The sequence below is a fragment of the Agelaius phoeniceus genome, chromosome 3, assembly GCF_051311805.1.
Source record: "Agelaius phoeniceus isolate bAgePho1 chromosome 3, bAgePho1.hap1, whole genome shotgun sequence".
NCBI lineage: Eukaryota > Metazoa > Chordata > Aves > Passeriformes > Icteridae > Agelaius > Agelaius phoeniceus.
Window position 1 is genome coordinate 57,138,267 of NC_135267.1, and position 14,043 is coordinate 57,152,309.

Below are 14,043 nucleotides of genomic sequence, written 5' to 3' on the forward strand. Positions count from 1 at the left end.
ACTCGGCAGCCACGCAATCCCTGCCGAGCCCTGAGCACATGTGAGCAGGGGTCAGGAAGTCAGGAGGCGCTCACTTCTGCCAACAGCGCGTAGTTTTGTTACTTGTGCCCTAACAGGACAGCTTCCCCTAGGGCGCGGGGAGAAATTTAAAGATACAGTGCTTTTCCTCCCCAAACAGTAGAATCTTTCCCATTACTTCCACTACATGAATTGTAGAGGGATCCAGTTCGATACTTTCACAGAATATAATCTCATTCTTAAGACATTCCCCTGTCAAAAAACACCAATGTATTTTGCCTCCTACAAGTCTATATTTTTTCAATGATCTTGGTCAGATGAAGTATAAACAATGTTTGTGCTTCAAAGCAAGCCTGCAGAACAAACAACAGAATTGGGCACACATAGAAATTTTAGCTGGCAGACACAAAGCAATCCAGTCCACTTGCCTAAAGCACATTCTGCAGGGCCCGCATCCTCACACGTGCCAGCCTGTCCCACCGGCTCCAGCTGTTCCCTCCCCTTACCCAACACCTGCTGCTGCAGTCCTGGCTCTCCCTTTCACCTGTAGGAGCAACCATTCCATGGGAACACAGACATGCTCCTGAGAAATTGCTTCTTTTGAGCCTTTGTGACACAAACAGTTGACAATTCTGTGCTAGGGAGATTTTCCACATCCTAAAAATGTGGCCAGAAAGATTAAAGTAGAGTCCTTCAACTGTGAGTTAGGCCATGGTATGATAACACACTGCAGTGTGCTGAGCTGAATAACTGTTTTTTTTTGAAGGAACATATTTTTGAGGCTATTTTTCCTTTTCAAAGGAAGTTAAAATTTTCAAAGGTTCTGTTTTCTCTTGTTTACAAAAGTGGCTGTTCAGAAATGTGGTGGGAGCAGTGTTGTGGAAATGGCTTTGAATAGTCCAACAAAAATTTCATATAATTAAAAACTCTTCTTTATTGGGGCACAACCCACTGAATCCTACACCAGTAAAGTCAGAAGAATTTATTTTCTGTTGTTCCCAGTGTTTCTATTGTTCCCAGGCCAAGCCTATGCCAACCAAAGCCACCATATAAAAATTCATACATAACAGTCCTGCAGAGTATTGGCTTTTGCTGCAAAATCGAGTCAATAAATCAAAGTGCAGTAACTATGCCATTAGATAAGGCAACTAGAAAAATAGAATGCCATCTTAAGTATTAATATTACTTTTAATTACCATTATTTGTGTTTAATTAGTGTTACAGAAACGAGCAGATGAAAGGATCTGCAGTGAAATCATGCTGAAGCTTGATCTGTGGATGGAGGGTCCTTTTCATACCACCTCCCAAAGAGTGTTACACTCAAAACTGGCTTCGATGTAGTATTCCAATTTATCAGACGTCCATCAGCCAGCACCTGGTTATGAAAAGCAAAATAAGCAGGAGCATCATCAAAGCAGTACTATTGTATGGCAAACACACAATCATATATTCAGTAATGTTGATCTAGTCAAAAGAGCTCCAATCTCAATTGGAGCTAGCAGGAAGGCTGAGAAAAATTACATTTCTGTCTTGAGGGAGATCTGGTTCTAGAGGATTTGGGGACACAGGGCAGAAGAGAATTGGCAAGGTGGACTTACTGTTTGAATACAACCAGGAAAATCAGGCAGAAATAAAGCTGCCTTATACTCAAGGCAGAGGACAGAGGACTCTGGCAACAACTATGTTGCTCTTGTAGTGGCTTTTTGACCACTGATGTCTGACAAATCACAACAGTGTCCCATTACCTCGAACTCCCCAGGGGCCAGCTGCACCCCGCTGTACAGCACTTCTGGGAAGATGTAGCTGGTGCCAAACGTGCCACTGAGGGAGAACATCTCAAACTTGGTCTGAGCCGTCTCCACGGGCTGCCCACACGTGCTCAGGTTTGTGCTGGGACACTTAAGCAGAGTGCAGATCTGTGGGGAGGAGGAAACAACAATGTATTTAGCAAGATGGTTACACTGGTGCCTTGTGTCATCAAAGCTAATGTTCGTCAGAGCAGGTGATAGTCACAGGATCTTCTTCATTATTCTTGGCTGACTCCTTTTCAGTTGTAGCTTATTTTTTACCCCTTGATCTGACTGGGTGTATTCCAGACCTTAGTCTTGTAATTTTATAAATAAACTGTCTTAGTCTTATAATTTTATAAATAAATTGGTTTTGACATAAGTGCAGCCAAAGCACCTTTTTTCATCTCTGAAGCCTGATTCTGTCCCTTTCACTAATTCTTTCAATCACCAATTGTCTTATTTGAAGGTTTCTTTCCCACATGTCTTAGTAAGATGAGTTTGTGAATGGAAATTTTAGGCAAACAAAACAAAGTCTTCCACATAGGTACATTGTACAAGTACACATCCAGATCCTCTTACTGCTAATTATACGTATTGCTAAAGGTACTTAGATGGCCTGGTAGTCCATAGGAATTCTGAATTTGATGTTCCCTTTCCAGATCCTCGTTAATATAGGCCAAGGAGATGAAGTTAGCATCTTTTGTTACAGTTTTCTGTTAATAGTTGCAGCAGATAAAGTAGGAATCACAGTGTTTCCCTTTTGTCATGAGAGTTTATCATCCAGCTGATAAGTGTTTATAGTCTTCATGAGGAAATATGAAACAGGGCTAGCACTCCTCTGATTCAGGAATGATTTGAAGGATTTTGCCTGGTTTTGCTGATAGGTGATGGAGTTTTTCTACATGTCTGGTATTGGGGGATAGAAGCACATTTGCAAAAAAATCAGAAGTATTATTCATCAGCGAATATGGTTTTGTGTTGAAATGCAAATAAGAGAAATAAGGAATATGTTCTGAGGAAATGAAAAAAATATTGAGGGGAAAAATGAAGAGTAGAAATTCCTGTATTCTCTAGAACTTTCATTTCTGGCAGAGAGTATCTGGCAACTTTCACAACCACTGAAATAAATTTTACAACCAAGCTCACCAAGAACTGAATTTATTCAAGTTACCTTCCTGGTATTAGATGAGCTGTTTGCTGGATAACACCTCCCCTCATATCCCAGAGTCTGTACCAGCTGGTACAAAATAGTGATGCTGACAGACAGAAGTAACTAAAAAAAAGTATAATCTGCTGGCACAATAACTTAATTATGAAGGCAAAGGATGTTTTCAAATAGGGCTTTAAGCAAATTCAACCAGGATGCAGCTCACTGTCTTTCCAAATATTTGATTAAAAGAGAGGAAGAGAGGATATTTCCACTAAAAGTCATAAGCCATTTAAGTAGGCTTCATTGCTGTGATTCGGATAATGACAAAAAAATTAACATCTCTGTGACCCTAACTTATCAGAGCATCTCATAAAGATAGCTATGATCAACTGATTTTTAACAGCATCTCTTTGATGAAAATACAGTGAGACCACATCTGGAGTACTGTGCCCAGGCTCCTCTTTCTTTCCAGCACAAGAAAGAAAAGGAGCTACTGCAGAGTGTCCAGCTGAGGCCACAAAGATGATTAGGAATGCGGAGCTTCTCTCTTATGAGGAGAGACTGTGAGTGCTGGGTCTGTTAAGTCTAGAGAAGACTGAGAGGTGTCTCATAAATACATATAAATATCTCAAAGGTGTGTGCCAAGAAGATGGTGCCAGGCTCTTTTCACTGGTGCCCAGCAACAGGACAAGGAGCAATGGCCATAAAAACACAAGAAGTTTCACCTCAACATGAAGGAAGAACAACTTTTTTATATTTAGGGTGGCAGAGCATCAGGACAGGCTGCCCAGGGAGTGTGGGGGCATAGAATGTAAGAAAATAGTGCAGAAGGCAATCTCACCCCTGAGGAGTTGCAGCTGTGCTAATCACCAAAGATTAGGAACAGGCCTGCCCTTAATAGGCTACAGCTGTGTCCAATAAGTAGAAGAGTGCTACAAAAGAGTGGGTTAGCGCCTTGAGAAGGGAGTTGGAGTTTGTTGGTTGTGCTGTGAGGAGCTGCCTGTGAGAAATCACCAAGAAGGTATGGAACTTTTGCAATAAGATGACAACAAGGGAGGTCCTGGATACTCCCTTTCTGGAGACACTCAAAAGCCACCCAGATGCGTTTCTGTGTAATCTACTCTAGGTGACTTTGCCTTGGCAGAGGGATTGGACTATGTGATCTTCAGATGTCCCTTTCAATCCTAACTCTTCTGTGATTCAGAGGAGATTCAGAACACTTACTGCAGACATTCACAGAAGAGAACCTAAATTTAGCCAGTATTGCACACCCACAAAATAGTGATTGCACTCTGGGCATTTAGAGGACGTTTAGAGACCTCTCTACTGCATTTGTTGGATTTGAAGGTAAATAGGCTTGGAAGATTTAGCAACTTCTTTCCGTTACTAACAAAAGGTGCCGTAGGACTCCAGAATAGAAGAGTCATTGTCTTCTCTTTTTCCACCACAGAGCTGAAGGTTTCTCCCTGTAAATAAGCTTCCTAAATAATCCCCTCCAAAGAATTACCTGCAGATAGTACTGTCCTTCAAAAACATGAAGGCCATCAAAAGCACCCAGCACATAAACTTCATCGTCTCTTTTCTCTGCCATCTTGTAGCTCAAGTGACAGCAGAGGTCTTTTTGGCAGACAGTGAAATTCCCCCCAGGCTTAGTGAGCTCTGTGAAAGTAAAGGGATCTTCAAAGATGATTCCTGTGAATTCATGACTATTCTGTGAGAATCTTTCAACACTCAAAGCATATGAGTTCCAGCTGACAGCAGGCGGGGAGGCAGGAGAAAGACGAGGGTGTGCATCTAGTTCAGCAATGAGGAGGTGACCATCTTCAGTTTTCATGTTGTAGGAGTATGTTCTGGCTCCAGTTGGTGCATAAATTCCACTCCCTGAGGAGAGCACAACAGTCAGCCCAAGAAAAATTTTAAAAATCCTGTTGTCCTTCTAGTTGTCTCTACTGATAGCTTATCCACAATTCTACACAGATCACAGTAATTTTAGTCTCACCAAAGGTGACAATTAGCAACCCGGTACACAGAGCTCATGCTTTGGCGAAGAATACCATTTATTCCCTTAGATAAGGTCTGCTTAGTGTAGCCAGAGGATGTTTGGGTTTTTATGTTATGTTATATATTTATGGCCTACTCAGTTCTCTTTTCTCCTGTGTGCAGTAGAGTTGATAATTCCTTTTTTCTTGGCTGATTGGTGTGAAAGGACCAGCTACTGACTGAGACAATCCAAAACACAACAACACAGGCAAGTATCACAGGCCTGTCCACGAACAGAAGGAGACAGCAACTTTCCAGCCCCCTTTACACTGGCTGAGAACTCCTCCCCTCATGAGTGATTCACATCTGACCAGCACCAAGCAACAGAGGGAAATCAAAGGTCAGTCATACCCATCACTGCAGAAGCCCGTCAGGCATTTCAAATGAACAGTCCCAAAACAATACTGTGGTTGCACAGGTCAGTGAAGATACTGGTCTAATTGAAATACACTATTCCATAAGCTTAGCTGTAAAAACAATCAATGCTACATTCTAAAATGAAGATGTGGACATCTTAGCAGTGTTACTACAACAGGCCTGAACATGTGTTTTTAATGGTTTTCTGTAACAGTGTTACATACAACTATAAAAATAAATATCTCATTTGGCAGAATAAATGTAGCCACATATATGGTTTACGAGTATATTTACAGTTTGGCATTCAACTGTAGACTTATAAGTGGAGATGAAAAGAGCCTTAAAAACCACAAAAATTTCTGTTCAGGCATAAGGGCAGTGACCTACTACTTATTTAGAGCCATTAAAAGAAAAGATAATCCTAAGAAGCTAGGGAAAATAAAACACTATAAGTTTTGTTGTGTCTTTATGAAACCAATAGGAACAGGATTCATCAGCTTTAAAATCTGGTGACTAGACTCTTCACCTTCCAGAGAAATAAAATATATTCTTCTGCAAAATCACTTTGTAGAAGGGGGAATAAGAGATTCATGGTTATCAAGATACTTGCACAGAGTGAAAATTAACTTACCTGTCATTTCCATGCTGGTGTTGTGAGTATTGGCAGCTAAGACATTGACACCCATGCCCATAGCCCAGGCAGAGTGAAACTCAATTGCAGTCAGAAAGGGCAGGACGTTCATCCAAGCTGTTGGGAAGAGCACAGTGTCCACCTGCATCTTGCTCACCAGGACCACGGCAGGCTCATAGAAAAGGATGTCAAAGCAAGTGAAAATGCCAAACTTCCCAAAAGGAGTCTCAAAGGTGACAGCTTCTGGCTCTTTCGGATAATTAAACTGATTTTCTCCTAGAAAGAGATTATACTGTAGGGGAAGGAAAATAGAGAAACCAGTTAGAGGCACACTAACCATGTGTCTTGGATTCATTCCCTAAAGCTGCTCAGAATGACTAGAGAAAAATTTTGACCTGTGTTGGAAGCCCTCACAGGTATGAAATCAGGCTCAAATTATATGATCATCATACCCAAAATACGGAACACATATTGCATATTGCCCTGGCATCTAGCTAGGAAAGCAGCCAGCTGCCTTCAGGTCTGTTGGTGTCATCTGCATAACAATAATCTCTCCACTCTCCCCACCTAGTTCATATTTCTGGCAACCCAAATGCAACCAGAAGAGAAATAGTAATGTAAGAGAAGTATGGAGGATCTGGTGCCAAGAGACAAAAATTGGTGACTTTGGTGTGGAGATGCCCAAAAGCACTGAAGTACAGAGCACCAGCATGAAGAACAGGACAGTATTTGGGACGCTGCAGAGTAAAAAACAAAGGCTGTGCTAATGGGGGAAAGGCAGATGATCTCAGCCAACAGAAAAACTGAAGTTTTTGACATCCTCAGCTTTCCAACATTTTCCTTCCTCCTTCACATACATATTAAGAGCCTTTTATAAATGTCCAGGTGGTCTGAATGTAAATATGGATACCAAGCTAGAAAAGAAGTTCAAGTTTACTTAACTTGTAATTCAGCACCTGGGCCATAGCAGGCTGGGGAACAGACTTGCTTTATCAGTGTTTCATTCACCCAGTTTGCTCACAAATAGATACCTTGGCATCTTTTCTCTAAACAACCAGATGAAATACTGGGCCCAAAGTGCATTAAATAAACTGACTTCACTCTACCCACACTGGCAGGATATCTGGCACATAATTCATAAACAACTTTGATGGAACTTGCAGGTAGGCACATAATACTGAAAGTGGAACTTCCATTTGGTGCAAACGACCCAATATCCTTATCTCTTTTTACATCCATCTGGCATTTTCACTTGCTTTGCTATGTCCAAACAATTTCCATTGGGCAAAAACTGTGCCAAAACAGAATCAGAAATAAAGGTCCTGCCTCTCTGAAGTCAGACTGCTCATCTATGATGAAATGGATGTGAACATTGAAATCCTGGAACATGAAGTGGTAGTCTGGTGAAAAGCTGGCACTGAAAACTGAAGCTGCTCAAGCAGCAGAATTTAAAGTAGTAGCGAGCTAATGAACTGAGGAAGTCAACCAAAACCATATGCCACTAAATTGCACCAGAACAATCATTTTTCATTCCAGTCTGTTTTGAGAAACATGACAGCAAATGCAAATTTGGCATCGACACTTCATAGCAAGAGAGATATTCTTTTAAATTATAAAGAAAAACAAAACCCTGACAGTGGACAATGACTGGTATCTAATTCTCTTCCCAAACCTAGATATTTTGGAAGTAGGGGAAAATTAATTTTTGTCTTTCTAAGACCACTTTACCTTATGGTAGCGAGCCACCAGTTTCCCCTGTGTGTCAAAGACGACATCCGTGTTGTAGTGGTACCGACCGTCCCTGGGGCAGCTGGGATCACTGGAGTTACACAGCTTCTTGTCCCCGATATTTGCAACCACATAGATGGAGTTATTTCTGGCCATGCAGCTGAGTCGTTCCTGCACTGGTGCTGGACCAAATCTAACGTATTTTAGGGAAGGAGAAAAACAAAATTAACAAAACCTGTGCCGTCAGTGGTGTCCATTTCCACAGTACCTGGGGTCACACCAGCAGCATCTCCAACCCTGCAGCCATGGCAGGGTAGGCAGATACACAGAGTTGCTGCAGTGCTTCCTCAGATTGCTTCCTGCACCTTGGGGTAGGCCCTGGAGACCTCCCATTGGCCTCTGCAGAGACATGCCAGCCAGTCTCCTTCAGCATCTGGAACATGCTCTGCAGTAAACAGATAATTCTCGGGCTGGGAAAGGGCAGGAGAGCAATCTTTGGGCAGAGGAAGACACTAGCTTGGTGTCACACAGGCAAATATTTTAACATCAGGCATACTGACACCTGAGGGCTGCAGCTCTGGGCCCTTAGCATGCTAAGCAAGGTTGAGTGGGATAATGCAGATGATATGGTAAAGGCAATTCAGCATTCATTTCCTCCCATAGACAGGCGCACACAAACCTGTAACCATGGCCTGAAGAGCAGTGGGCTATTAATTTCGAGACATGACAGTGTCCATGTGCCAGAAGCTGGCAGCACCTCTGAAGCGTCCGTACCAGGCCATAAAGAGAGCAGCCATTCATTCCCCTTTGCAGTGTGGCAATGCCTACAGCTTTGCAAGGTGTGTGTGGGCCACACAAGGAGGACCTCCGTGCAAGATACACACACAGCACCAGGAATAAGGCATGCCAGACACTCATGGCAAGTGTTATATTCCCAAAAGCTGCTAGGGAAACCCCTGATTTGGAACAGTGAGGAGGCACTAAGATCACCTCTGCTAAACCTGTGTGATGCCGTAGAATAAAGACCTGCTTAGACACACTGCCACCCCACACTCCACCTTCAATGAAAGACTGTATACTTTAGCTACTTATATCTCAGCAAAAACTTGCACATCCCTGCAACTGTGACTCTTCTTCTTGGAAGCACTAAATTATTATATCCCCACTGATACAATAACCTGCTCTCATCAGGGAAGTGCAGAAAGCCATGATGAAAAGGGCAGACCACGGCTGTAATTCCATAGCTGAACACATATTACATGCTGTAGGAGTCTAAAGTCCAGTCCTCAGATGTAGCTTAGCTTGTCACTGCTGAAACATGCTGCTTGAATGACAGATCATGTTCTACAGCACAGAGACTCTAGCAATTCAGACTTTATCTTACCTTAACTGTGGAAAACCAAGATTAAAAATTCCTGGGATTTTATCATTTAGAAGTTTGGACTTTAATTACTGACTTCATCATCTCTTATTATCTGCTCAGAGACTACTTCCTGGCTGTCCACAAAAATGATTTGTGTGCTTTTGTTTCAACATGCCATTTGTAAAAGACAAACAAACCAAAAAAATCAAAGAAATACTACTGTTAATAATTTACAGTCAGTTCTATTCAAAATAGTGTGGAAAAACTGAAAGCAGAAAAAGAAGCAGGATATATTCTGGCATCAAAAAAAGAGATTTCCTCAACTTTTAGTAACCTAAATTCTGTATGTTGTTTGAATTTCTCTTTAAAGTGTCTAATTAAAAAAAAACCAAACCAAATGTTTCCCTCATCAATTAGTCATGGACATGGTATATATTTAACCATTTAAATACCTTCATACTAAATTTTAATTAAAACTTAGGTTAGAGTTTTAGCAGTTCTTAGTAATTTAGTGTCTGCTGCTCAAGACTCCATGAGAAAGATAACAGGTTGAAATCACCTAAACCACTGCAGAAGGAATCACCTTGAGGGGTCAGTGCAGGGAATCCAATTCACCGCTGGATCAGGGATATCCTCCAGGTAGGGGTAGATGGATTCTCTTGTGAATTGCCAGCCATAGATGCCATCTTCAGGAGTCACAATGATGTGGGCACCCTGTCGCAACAGGTTCCGTTTAAAGGGCACCCATCAACAGACAACCAGGAGGGTCAGCAGGACCAGGAAACACTGATGGACAACCCTCACGGCAGCCCTCGTACCTGCTGGGCAGCTTCCTTGATGGCCCCTTCCAAGACATCCATGTTTTTGTTCATCAGGGCCAAAGCATCGCTGGCAGGGACGGGCTCCTGGGTGGGATGTGGCAGGATGACGGCGTGCTCATAGACGGCTGCCATGAAGGTGTCAGAGGCAAGGGCCTGAAGGGCTGCGAGTGCAAACACCACAGCGGGCAGGAGAGCCTGGGAAGGGAGCATGGCTGCAGTCTCCCAGCTCCTAGAGTGCTCTGGACAAACAGTGCAAAATCAACATGCACAGAAAAGAGAAGGGGGACAAAGTTTACTTTGCAAGAGGGAGGAACGAACTGCAGGTCTGTTAAAGCATTACCTTGGAACCGAGTGTGAGATATAAGAAAGTATTGCAGTACACGGTAAGGATGACACGACTGAACAAATTAAAAATGCTGGGCAATGCCAAGACTAATGGGGCCAGTAAAAAAATAAGTCATTAAAATCATATCTAGAAAGCACAGGCCAATTTTTGTTGTTCTACTCTTCTCTATCACTGATTACAGCAAGACTTTTTCTGTGTGGGCTCAGCTGCTACCCAGGTGGATATTGCCACCAGTGGAGCTAGTCTTCTGTGAATTTTGAGTGGTAAAACTCAGGGTAATAAAAATTTCTTTATTCTAGTATCTTGTTATTCCTCAATTCCTATGCTATGTCTCAGTACGTGCAGCTTGCTTCTGAGTTTCTCCAGACCACAGAAATTGCATTAGCATCTCGCTGTATTTAGACATCATGCAGCCAACAGGCCAGCAACAGAACTGTCCCTTGAGTTTTTGCCAGTGTCTCTCCCAGTCACTTCTGTTTAGCTGAACATCACTTTCCAACAGCATTCCACCAGAAAATATTAATCTGGATAGAAAAATATGAAACAAGGCATGTAACTCATTGCCTGTCTCTTGCTAGCCTGAAGCAAAAGAGCAGGCTAGTTCACCAGGTGCAGTAGCATGCCTGCTCCTCTGCACATCTTTCTGCTCCCTTGAACCTGCTGTGCATTGAGAGGCCTTCACTTTTAATCTTCAACTCACTTCAAATCCATTTGTTCCTATGACATTTTCCATTTTTTGACATCTAGTATTTGCAGTATTCTCATTTGAAAAAGGCTGTCTGAGCAGTGGGAATCAGAACAGGCTGTCTGCTTTCAGGTACAGCAGACTGTCACTGTCGAGCTGGTTCAGAAAATACAGACAGGCTGATGAATGCAGATACCACAGAGTCCTCTCACAGAGTAGTGCTGACTGAGGGTTTCAATCATTAGGAACTTTGATATTTATCTGGTGATTTTCGTCCCCAAGTACTTCTCTTTACACATTCCTAGATCCAGCATGCTCATTCAGGAGCCTGAAATACAAGCCTTTTAAAGGCTGCAGGAGAGATCTCGGTGATACTTGAACTAATGTAGCTTGGGAGCCTTCCTCCCTCTCTGCCTCACTTTTTTACCAAACAAAATATAGGCTGAGTCACATTAAGCACAATCAGACATCAGTGAGAAAGAGGAAGTAGCAAATGCTCCCTTGTTTGGCAATAGTGAGGACATCAGCCAGAAGGTGACTGCCCTGCCAGGGCTGAGCAGAAATGTTTACAAGTGCAGTGTCAGGGGAATGCCCCGCAGAATTCCAGTCCCACTGCCGGCACAAGGTGCAGTGGAGTTCTCCCTGTTTGCCTCGGTACCAGCAGGCGCCGCTCCCTATTTCCTGCGGGGCTGGGAGCTCGCCCAGGAGCAAAGAACTGACACCAGGTAAACAAACAAATCCACCGACTAAACTGAAGAAAACTGCAGCGATCCGGGCTCTCCGCGGCTGTGAACAATGGAAGGGGAAACTTATCTAGAGGTCCGCCTACTTTCCACACCTCTCTCCTCCCAATGCACCCTTCCCGCCCCTGTACGGCACCGTCCCCACCGCTGCCACCGCCTGATGGTGGGGGCTACCTGAGGATTTACTTTGCGAAGCAGGATGCAATGTGGTGCTAAATCAGCTTAGCTGTAGAGGGAGTCTGTCGTCAGACTGTGCGCCGGCTTCTTTTCTTGAGCTTAGGGAGAGGAGAGCGTGAGGAAGACTACTGAGCATTCCAAGGGTTAACCCTGCCTGGAGGAGGCTGTGTGAAAGGGCACTCGGCAGCCACGCAATCCCTGCCGAGCCCTGAGCACATGTGAGCAGGGGTCAGGAAGTCAGGAGGCGCTCACTTCTGCCAACAGCCGCGTAGTTTTGTTACTTGTGCCCTAACAGGACAGCTTCCCCTAGGGCGCGGGGAGAAATTTAAAGATACAGTGCTTTTCCTCCCCAAACAGTAGGATCTTTCCCATTACTTCCACTACATGAATTGTAGAGGGATCCAGTTTGATACTTTCACAGAATATAATCTCATTCTTAAGACATTCCCCTGTCAAAAAACACCAATGTATTTTGCCTCCTACAAGTCTATATTTTTTCAATGATCTTGGTCAGATGAAGTATAAAACAACGTTTGTGCTTCAAAGCAAGCCTGCAGAACAAACAACAGCATTGGGCACACATAGAAATTTTAGCTGGCAGACACAAAGCAATCCAGTCCACTTGCCTAAAGCACATTCTGCAGGGCCCACATCCTCACACGTGCCAGCCTGTCCCACCGGCTCCAGCTGTTCCCTCCCCTTACCCAACACCTGCTGCTGCAGTCCCGGCTCTCCCTTTCACCTGTAGGAGCAACCATTCCATGGGAACACAGACATGCTCCTGAGAAATTGCTTCTTTTGAGCCTTTGTGACACAAACAGTTGACAATTCTGTGCTAGAGAGATTTCCCACATCCTAAAAATGTGGCCAGAAAGATTAGAGTCCTCCAACTGTGAGTTAGGCCATGGTATGATAACACACTGCAGTGTGCTGAGCTGAATAACTGGTTTTTTTGAAGGAACATATTTTTGAGGCTATTTTTCCTTTTCAAAGGAAGTTAAAATTTTCAAAGGTTCTGTTTTCTCTTGTTTACAAAAGTGGCTGTTCAGAAATGTGGTGGGAGCAGTGTTGTGGAAATGGCTTTGAATAGTCCAACAAAAATTTCATATAATTAAAAACTCTTCTTTATTGAGGCACAACCCACTGAATCCTACACCAGTAAAGTCAGAAGAATTTATTTTCTGTTGTTCCCTGTGTTTCTATTGTTCCCAGGCCAAGCCTATGCCAACCAAAGCTCTCATATAAAAATACATAACGGTCCAGCAGAGTATTGGTTTTTGCTGCAAAATTGAGTCAATAAATCAAAGTGCAGTAACTATGCCATTAGATAAGGCAACTAGAAAAATAGAATGCCATCTTAATTATTAATATTACTATTAATTACCATTATTTGTGTTTAATTAGTGTTACAGAAACGAGCAGATGAAAGGATCTGCAGTGAAATCATGCTGAAGCTTGATCTGTGGATGGAGGGTCCTTTTCATACCACCTCCCAAAGAGTGTTACACTCAAAACTGGCTTCGATGTAGTATTCTGATTTATCAGACGTCCATCAGCCAGCACCTGGTTATGAAAAGCAAAATAAGCAGGAGCATCATCAAAGCAGTACTATTGTATGGCAAACACACAATCATATATTCAGTAATGTTGATCTAGTCAAAAGAGCTCCAATCTCAATTGGAGCTAGCAGGAAGGCTGAGAAAAATTACATTTCTGTCTTGAGGGAGATCTGGTTCTAGAGGATTTGGGGGAACAGGGCAGAAGAGAATTGTCAAGGTGGACTTACTGTTTGAATACAACCAGGAAAATCAGGCAGAAATAAAGCTGCCTTATACTCAAGGCAGAGGACAGAGGACTCTGGCAACAACTAAGTTGCTCTTGTAGTGGCTTTTTGACCACTGATGTCTGACAAATCACAAGAGTGTCCCATTACCTCGAACTCTCAATTCTGCAAACACATGCACACAAAATTGCTGCTTGACTTCTAGCATCTGCTCAGCAAAAATATACAGTGAAAACAAAGCCTACAAAGCAAATGTGACACTCAATGTCTCCAGCCCACAAGTAATATTTGCAGAACTTATGAGAACATTTCTCATAGTTAGGGTTCCATCTAGTGGAGAAAATGAAGTTTGGGTCTTTATATGGCCAAAATACCAATAAAACACCAGGGTCAGAAGATGAAGAATAATAC

General features: G+C 42.9%; 1 protein-coding gene across 1 annotated transcript; it reads right to left on the reverse strand.

The window, feature by feature from the left end:
* Positions 1–1,187: 1,187 nt before the first annotated feature.
* On the reverse strand, positions 1,188–12,130 carry LOC129117855 (pantetheinase-like). Its single transcript, XM_054628776.2, has 8 exons — positions 11,847–12,130; positions 9,896–10,137; positions 9,661–9,791; positions 7,715–7,907; positions 5,987–6,278; positions 4,466–4,839; positions 1,764–1,934; positions 1,188–1,393 (listed from the first exon to the last, which is right to left on the reverse strand). The coding sequence occupies exons 2-8, from the start codon at positions 10,106–10,108 to the stop codon at positions 1,274–1,276; spliced, it is 1,494 nt and encodes a 497-aa protein (XP_054484751.2). The 5' UTR covers positions 10,109–10,137; positions 11,847–12,130; the 3' UTR covers positions 1,188–1,273.
* Positions 12,131–14,043: the final 1,913 nt, after the last annotated feature.

Coding starts and splice junctions, on each gene's coding strand:
- LOC129117855 (XM_054628776.2), bottom strand. CDS start 10,108: ATGCTCCCTTCCCAGGCTCTCCTGCCCGCTGTGGTGTTTGCACTCGCA. Junction 6,279..7,714: donor TGGTGGCTCGCTACCATAAG/GTAAAGTGGTCT, acceptor CTTCCCCTACAG/TATAATCTCTTTCTAGGAGA. Junction 4,840..5,986: donor CACCAGCATGGAAATGACAG/GTAAGTTAATTT, acceptor TGCTCTCCTCAG/GGAGTGGAATTTATGCACCA.